Genomic DNA, 8,468 nt, shown 5'->3' with positions numbered 1-8,468 from the left:
ATACACACACACACACACACACACACACACATATATATATATATATATAATATATATATATATACATATTATATACATACACACACACACACATATATATATATATATATGAAATACACATGCGATCTATACTTATATGATTGCAGTGTTGTTGTCATATTCGTTCATATATATACATATATGAAATACACAGACGATCTATTATTGTATGATTGTAGTGTTGTTGTCGTATTCGTTGTTAGACTTAATACAGGGTGTTCTTCATGTACACACAACTGAATTCATTGCCCTCGCATTCTACTAAATAAAATATGTATACTGCGCTTATGTAACACACCAACCTGATTGATAAGAGACATGACCTAGATTTAGCAGTGGCGTATGTAAAATTACTGGTTCGTTGACAGCGTACACTTGACCACTGAAGTTTCGACAAATCGCTCTTGCGCATACATATCCTTCTTTGTTGAAATGAAACATCCTAAGTACTATACATCCTGATTCCTGAAGTTCTGCTTTTGATTTTGTGGTTTTGAAATTTATATTTACTAACCCCCCCCCCCAAAAAAAAAAAATTGCACAAAGGCCTGTTGTTTTATACTAAATAGTTTCACCTTGTATTCCACTACAATATAATACAAATGTATGACCTACATATGATCAACATTCCATATATAGCCTTCTCTATTCCTATAGGCCGCGTGCCTCAAGCGGTTCAAAATCCGAATCTCACTTATCGTCTAACCAGCGGAAATAGAGCCGGACGGGTGACTACCTTGCGGCCTTACTACTGTATCCGCTAACCTTCTTCATATCGGTTGAGTATGATTTGGAAGGTACAGACGGTGCCCACGCATTGGTCAGCCAATGTATATCTTCGTATCCGGTGGCCGAATTACCGATGTTAAGCCAATTGTCAGTAGTATCTGGAAAAGGGTAGTGATTGCCCTTAACGGCGAATTCGTGCAGGGTTTTTACTGCGTCAATGAGATTAGTATCAGTCTTCTGACTTCGATGGTGCCACATCGAGTTTGCCCTCGAACGCAAGTTGGAGCTGCTGAGCTCGTTCTGGTGAGCAATAAAATACATCTGCAGCACTACAGCGGATCGGATAATTGGTATGGTACCATATGTATAGTAGAGTCTAATGTCTGGTCGGAAAGTCTCGTAGGGTAGCATCGCAGAATAGTCATATTGCGTGCTTATAATATCATCGGTTATAGCTTTGAAAGCATCACTGTGAAGTTCAATACCCATCTCCTCGTTTTTGATCGTCAGGTATAATTCCATGTACTTGAACCAAGTGGCATGATTGTTATGTGTGTCTCCGGCTGCATTCGCCATGTGATTGAATGTCATCCATCCCAGGAATTCATTTCTCCAGTATCGCACCGAGTTTGCGTCCTTCTCGCTTCAATGCTTTCTACCCCCTGCTGTCAGAAGTTCTAGCATTTCGAAAACATCCTGTATGAATCGATTGACCTCTATGATTCCGTATTTTTGTCCCGGAATGAGACCTGTAATACCTTGCGCAAAGTTCGTGTTTGGGTTCATTCTGGTCTTTTGATTCACAAACCAGGCTCTAGCCCAGTCACTGGCGACTTTAGCGTACTTCTCATCGCCAGTATACCAGTAAGATAGTGAAGAAGACAGAACCGCCTGTAGCATATTGTTTTTTGCCTGCTTATCGTTGGGGTTATTTGTATGCCCATTTGCCATACCATCACACTTAGCATATTGTCCTTTCTTGTAGCATTCAAGACCAGACACGGGGTCAAAGTCTTTGCTCAAGCGCCTGTATTGTGTGTTTGTCAAGGTTTTTCTATAGCCAGGTAATTGTAGAAGTTCATGATGTGTGAAGTCATCGTCTGTGAACTCTGCCAATAAGCAGAGGTTCTCATTAAGACAAGGGGCTTCCTCGGCCAACCAGTAGTAAGGAGAAAACGTATAGTAATCGTTTATAGAGGAACCGGGCCACTGGTTTGCACCCGACCCTTTGTTCAGCACAGTGTCTATCGTTTTACCCTGCCATTTCTGTGCCCTACCAATGATCGAACTTATAGCATCCTTGATTTCATTTGGATGTGATCTTAGATACATAAGAGACGGGCCGTCGATCAGCAGTGTTCGAGGTTCAGTAGGAGACGAATCTGTGTATTTCACTCCTATACTGATGTACAAAGTAGTGAGTACCGAGACTTTGAATAAATTTACAGCCATTGTGTTTACTACTCAGAAGCACGCGTTTATACGCGCTTACGAAGTTTGTTCTATTTTATTATAGCATGCACGTTTTGTTTTGTCAGATAGTCGTCAATATTCACTCTGTCGGTTTCGCTCAGTATTCTGAAACATACAATATAGTTTTACACATTTAAAAAATAGTGAATCGAATCGCCAAAGATAGCATTCTCCGGCTCAGGCCGATAGCCAGATACAGAGAGTGTATGCTCAAGAAATAAGCGATGCAGGCGCTGGCCAAATCCTCATGGACAAGTTTGCTTATCAATACACTAAATCGTCAGTAGTCATCTTACTTCATGCGATCATCATCAATCACTCATCTCTCCACTCTCCACAGTCCACAGTCCACAGTCCACAGTGCACAGTCCACACTCCGCAGTGACATACTTCACACTCTGCTCTTCTCGGTATGACAGCCATCTCGATTTTCCAAGAAAATTATCATACTTGTTTTAAAAAAAATAGCTATATATGTGACTTCATATGATTATAAATCATAATTCTGCATACATAGCCTCGTAATTGTTTTTGTTTCAAAAAAAGAGCTGTTTCAGTTTTATCAGCTATGTATGACTTATGAGAAATATATAGATCGTACAATGAGTATCAAAATTGAGGTATATTGCCTAGCAACAAGCCAACAATCATTGCGGTAGCTATCAGAATCGCTCAATACTCACAAGAGTAGTCTTGATTCGGATTTTTAGTTACACGGAAAATAATAGATTTCATTGCACGAGACTGAGAGAGAATAGTGAATTAGAGATTCAGTCATTCAGATGCATTTTTCAAATATCCATATTCCAAGTTCCAAAACTACCAGCTTCCAAAAAGTTCCAAGTTCCAAGTTCTATTTCCACAAGAAATTAAGAATCCAAGTTCCACACATTGACATGACAGCGATTACAGATCACCGATCGGATCATGTCGGTCAGATTTTATTATGTACCCGGGAGGTCTCAATAGTCAATACTCAATAGAGCGAGGGGACTCGCGGGAGTGTCTGAAACTCTACCTATGCACCATTAATGCATTGGCATTTTAAAAATATTTTCTCCTTACAAGGCTTGGTTAAAATAAATAAATACCAGTCGACTACATAGTAGTCGACTAGTCGTACGTGTCTGTACTATAGCTTATTCCTTTTTAAAAAAAAAGATAGAAAGCTGTTCATACACGCTAAAAACTGACGTTCTTCATACACATAAATAGTTTGTTTTAATTTTCCTCATGTAGCCTTTCACTGCCTTAAAAGCGCCTTTGACCCTTTGTGTGTAACACAATTCATGGGGGGTGATAGGGCCGACAAGCCGTCGATATGTATTTATTTTAACATACATTCCGGGTATTTTCCTGCACCTCAACAACCTTTCTATTAATAGATTCATTTTCTCACGCTTGAAAGGAAAAAAAAGAAGAAAAATAATAGCTTGATGCACTTTGGAGGCAGATCCTGTCGCCACCGTTCCCATCAAATTGTAATTCCTCACGTACGCTCATACACATAGGGAGTTTCCTGCCCTGAATATCTTGTTTTTCAGGTGTCGCAGTAGTGCTGTACTCTTGGTATTCACGATGAGATGGTAAATATTTTCGATACCTGTAGCGAACGGAAGGCATGTGTCCATGTGCTCGCTGTTCCCACAATTCGTTAAACAGAAACAACGGGGAGGTTTGTTGGTGTGGGTGTCCCATGCAGATCTAGAGCGCACTGCTTTATTTTTGTTCGAGCGTTTAAGCTAGAAGATGTGTAGCTCAGTTGATGGCAGTAGGATGCAGTTCATACCAGACTGTATGACCTATTACAAGCGACATTTGATTAATTACAGGCCTATTCGAATTCAGTCGTAGGGGAGGGTTCGAAGGATTACCTACACGAACATTGTACCACTAAATTTTAACACCACTAATTTATGTATGTATTGCCAACAAAATGATAGTATATATATAAATACAAACAGGGCATACGTTAAACGATCCACGGTTGCATTTGTTGCACAGCCAATACAAGATTACTATCGACAAAAATATAGCTTTTGTATCGTGAATTGGATTTTATTATTTTAGTTTAATATTTCATGTGGAATTTAGATCATCAAGTTTTGATAGGTGTATTTATACAGGCGCGTACTACCGTATTCGCAAAACTTGGATGCGTTACTCGTTACTTTTGATATTAATATAGTCCATGCGTCGGGATCATAGACATCTCGAAAAGCGTTGTTTCTACCAACAGCTAGAGATGGGTGACCATTTCACTGGCTGCTCATGCAGCTATCTGACTATTGTTCGATGGCAAACTCTCGAATCTGCATTCCACCGACTAGCTGTCCACGGCGTATGTAGATTTGCCTATCCTACACGAGGTATCTGGTGTATCCGAATTTAGTGCTCATGCTCAGCTCCAGAGGGTCTACTGAAAGGGACAAGGATATCCACTCTAGTTAAAGTGACATCCCCATTTCCAAGTGGCGCCACCACCCGCAACTGCGAGGCACGAGTCGTATTGGTTCGACTGCCGTCTTGCTTGGAAGCGCTTGCTATAGTGTGTTACTCAGCATACACGTGTACATGTTATATCCGCATCGCATCTGTATGCGCGATGTGTGCACACGCGCGTATGATACGCTGATAGTGACCCACCGTGAAACACCAAGTCCGCGTTGTCTCCAGGTAAATTGTACATAGGGTACAGCTCACAACGCACCAGAAACTACTACAGAAGCCGCCTAATAGGGTTGGAGCTCCAGGCTAGAATGGCTCCGGTTGCTTCCCCTACTTGGATGTTTAGTAGCCTTCCGAGGATGCTATACATATTATACTTGACATTACTATCCTTGCATCTTACCGTACAGGGCAGCCGAGTCGTTTATAAACAGTGTTCCTGCTGCTTTTACTCAGACCTCCTGGGAGAAAAGGTAATTATTGAATTCCTGATAGTTGATTTCGCCGTCTCCTTCCAAGTCCGCCTCTTTTATCTGCTCGGGCAAGTACCAAGTGGAGCAGCGTGTGTGTCAGTCTAACAGTGAAGAACACTCGACACTAATACCATACGCTAACAAATGCACAGTGAAGGTCACCCTGTCAGTCTAACAGTGAAAAACACGCGACACTAATACCATACGCTAAACAATGCACTGCGAAGGTCACTTTGTCCGTCTAACAGTGAAGAACACTCGACACTAATACCATACGCTAACAAATGCACTGCGAAGGTCACCCTGGCAGTCTAACTGTGAAGAACACTCGACACTAATACCATACGCTAACAAATGCGCCACTCATATATAAACATATGACACGTGACAAGTGTGAGATACAACCAGGTTGTATCCAGAGGTATATCCGACATCACACACACACACACATACAAGACAGACAACAACAGATTGTATCCAGGGGTATATCCGACATACACACGACACTCACACCCACATACACGACAGACAACAAAGATGGGATTGGCCCACAAAGACATGTGAGATGTACATACAATCTGCTCGATCTGTTCCTCGCTGCAGTCCTGGTCCAGCACTTCGTTGAGTACGTAGGCGAGTTCGTTCCTGTCGATCTTACCGCTGCCGTCGCGGTCGAATATCTCAAACACACGTTTTATATTTTCTTCTTTCTGTGGACGGGAAGGTACGGGACGGGCGGAGGTTACATACATGTTCAATGCAGATATGAGATTAGGAAGTTTTAGCGCGGGCTACTCACCCCTGTACGTTGTATAGGCATTACAGGTATATACAGCACGGCACTTCTGCCCGCGGAGGTACTTGTGCTGTTGCTCGTGGTGAAGACAGAACCGAAACCCTAAAACCCTGAACACTCCCAGCGATATATCAGTATACCAGTGATGAGCTAGCAACCAATCCCCAGTAAGAGTCACAGTCAGTCACCAAATTGCCTAAATAAATACACCTGCTTCTGCAGGTCACTGGACGTGACTGCGTGTGTGGATGCTTGAAAGCCGAACAGTGAGTGCCCCAGCAACACTACCAATCGGCCAGAGAACATAATACTAAAATAGTCTGAGATGCTACACACGTCCACAGCTTGTCGCATAGGGCCAAGAAACCGAGAGTGTGGTAAGAGAATGTTGTGCACTTGTATGGGTATGCAAGTATACGTGTACTCGTGTATGTGTATGCAACTATACGTGTGCCCATGTGTGTGTATGCAAGTACATGTGTACGTATTTGGAGACATATGCGCGCGTTTCAGTAGACGTGTGTACATAGGGATCACATGCAACTAAATCAATACCAAACCTCACCTCTTGCATGCTCTATCGCCCCGGTATCCATGCCAACGAACCGGTCCTTACAACCACACCACACATTCCAAAACCCTACTCACCTCCCCCTTAGTATGCACAATCCGCCTAGCCATCATGCCGATGAACTCGTCAATAGAGATAACCCCATCCCCATTCAGGTCTGCTTCGGCCACCAGGATCTTCAGCTCCTGCGCCGTCAAGACTTGGCCCAGAGCCCTGAACACCAGGTCGAGCTCGTTGGCGCTGATGGATCCGTCTCCGTCCCTGTCGAAGATATTGAAGGCGTCCTTGAACACCTCAATGTCTGGCATGTACTTGTTCTGTATGGCGGGGAGAGGGGTGAGCGAGTGGGTGTGTGTATGTGTACACGCAGGTGGATGGGTAGAGGCTGTGGAGTGGTTATAGATGTGGTGCGTGGGACGGGCGTGTGAGGGATGGCTAATAGGATCGTATACCTACCAATTTACCTACATCTGCATGTGCAGATGCGAATGAGAGGATCACAAGGGATACCTACAATGCCGCATATCACTTTGAATCGATTCATGCACACAAATAGACACACTTATTTATTTGGCAGAGGTCACACAGGTATATCTGTGTGAACTGATCAACAACAGATGCCTGTGTACAAAGCACACATAGGAATCATACATACAATCATACATACAATCATACAACACTTTCAAGAATGAAGGAGGATACTCTCTTTCTTAAGGACATATACATATGTTATAAAGTCACAGAGTTTTGAACGTATACACAAGTCTGGTATAAACGAGCTTCCGTGCACGTCAGTAGATAGATGATAGACTTGTACCACATACATACATGTTCCTCTACATGTAGTGCAGTGTAAATATTCGACAGACACTCCGTGATATTCCAAGTGATTGAATAAAAAAAATGAAAGTCCCTCCGAAACAAACAGTTTATTAAATATTGGCACATAATACTAATACAAAGTGAAGCATGCACTGACATAAGCCGAGACGATAGGAATAGTCCAAGCCAAAGGCAAACAAATATATATGTACGTATTCAGCTACAGCCATGGTCAGTTCACACCCAATAGTACTTTGAAGCATCCCCGGATCAGGCGAATACTCTAGATATTCCAGAATCCCACACACTCCCACAATACTGCAACACATATACCCGAAACTCCAAGATCAGAATCCCACACAATAACTAGCGTATATATACCTATAATTGTATCATAGAATAGATATTAAATATTTAGAATTTATAGAATATATTATATTATATTATACTATTATATATATATATATATATTATATATACATACATACATACATATATATATTCATTGTATACATATGAATTTATATTTATATACACACACACACAAACATGTATATATACACACACATATATATATATACATATACGTATATATATATATATACATACAAACATGTTTATATATAAATAAATATATACGCGTACACACGTATGTGTATATAGAATTGACATGTTTACTTACATCGGAGCGATCACAAGCCTTCTGATAGTCTGGATCTTGGGTGTAGAACTTTCTTGCCATGTCCATATCTGTTTTGTTTGAGGTGCCAATGGTCATAGCGGCCACGCGAAACTTACGCCGCGCCGTAGAGTGCCGTAACTTTTCCATGTGGGTCTGTGAAGGTCAGTAACATTGTTGGAAATTGACTGTATGAGTTTGTGGACCCGTAACTAAGTATAAGGGTTAGGCATGTACCAGGATATTACTTAAGAGGTACTGTCTCAGGAATAAAAAACGGATGGAATGGATTATGAAGGTGCGGTTGGTGCAGGGAAAACGCATCCCCGTTGAAGTGCAGTTCACTCCCGAAGTACTCATACACGCTCATATATATAAATACATTTGTACCACTCTTCGTACCACAGGCAGCCCTGCCCAGTAATACTAGCGTCCGTT

General features: G+C 41.8%; 3 protein-coding genes across 3 annotated transcripts; all 3 read right to left on the bottom strand.

Annotated features, from left to right (window-relative positions):
* Positions 1-804: 804 nt before the first annotated feature.
* Positions 805-1,344, bottom strand: SARC_12206 (hypothetical protein; the record flags this gene model as incomplete). The annotated part of the gene is made up of 1 exon (XM_014293695.1): positions 805-1,344. A coding segment is annotated over one exon (540 nt), but the record flags the coding sequence as incomplete, so codon positions are not given.
* Positions 1,345-1,413: 69 nt separating this feature from the next.
* SARC_12205 (hypothetical protein) lies at positions 1,414-2,220 on the bottom strand (the record flags this gene model as incomplete). Its single annotated transcript, XM_014293694.1, has 1 exon — positions 1,414-2,220. The coding sequence occupies one exon, from the start codon at positions 2,218-2,220 to the stop codon at positions 1,414-1,416; it is 807 nt and encodes a 268-aa protein (XP_014149169.1).
* Positions 2,221-4,277: 2,057 nt separating this feature from the next.
* SARC_12204 (hypothetical protein) lies at positions 4,278-8,187 on the bottom strand. Its single transcript, XM_014293693.1, has 4 exons — positions 8,034-8,187; positions 6,607-6,846; positions 5,738-5,872; positions 4,278-5,222 (listed from the first exon to the last, which is right to left on the bottom strand). Exons 1-4 carry the CDS (start codon positions 8,178-8,180, stop codon positions 5,142-5,144), a joined length of 603 nt encoding a protein of 200 aa, XP_014149168.1. The 5' UTR covers positions 8,181-8,187; the 3' UTR covers positions 4,278-5,141.
* Positions 8,188-8,468: the final 281 nt, after the last annotated feature.

Source organism: Sphaeroforma arctica, assembly GCF_001186125.1.
Source record: "Sphaeroforma arctica JP610 unplaced genomic scaffold supercont1.2139, whole genome shotgun sequence".
Lineage (NCBI taxonomy): Eukaryota > Ichthyosporea > Ichthyophonida > Sphaeroforma > Sphaeroforma arctica.
This window is presented reverse-complemented; position numbering and strand designations above follow the sequence as displayed.

What these genes read in the sequence shown, in the direction of transcription:
- SARC_12204 (XM_014293693.1), bottom strand. Translation starts at nt 8,180, where the DNA reads ATGGAAAAGTTACGGCACTCTACGGCGCGGCGTAAGTTTCGCGTGGCC. An exon ending in TTGTGCATACTAAGGGGGAG is followed by an intron (nt 5,873 to 6,606) that starts GTGAGTAGGGTT and finishes TCCCGTCCACAG; the next exon opens with AAAGAAGAAAATATAAAACG. An exon ending in AGGAACAGATCGAGCAGATT is followed by an intron (nt 5,223 to 5,737) that starts GTATGTACATCT and finishes TTGCCCGAGCAG; the next exon opens with ATAAAAGAGGCGGACTTGGA.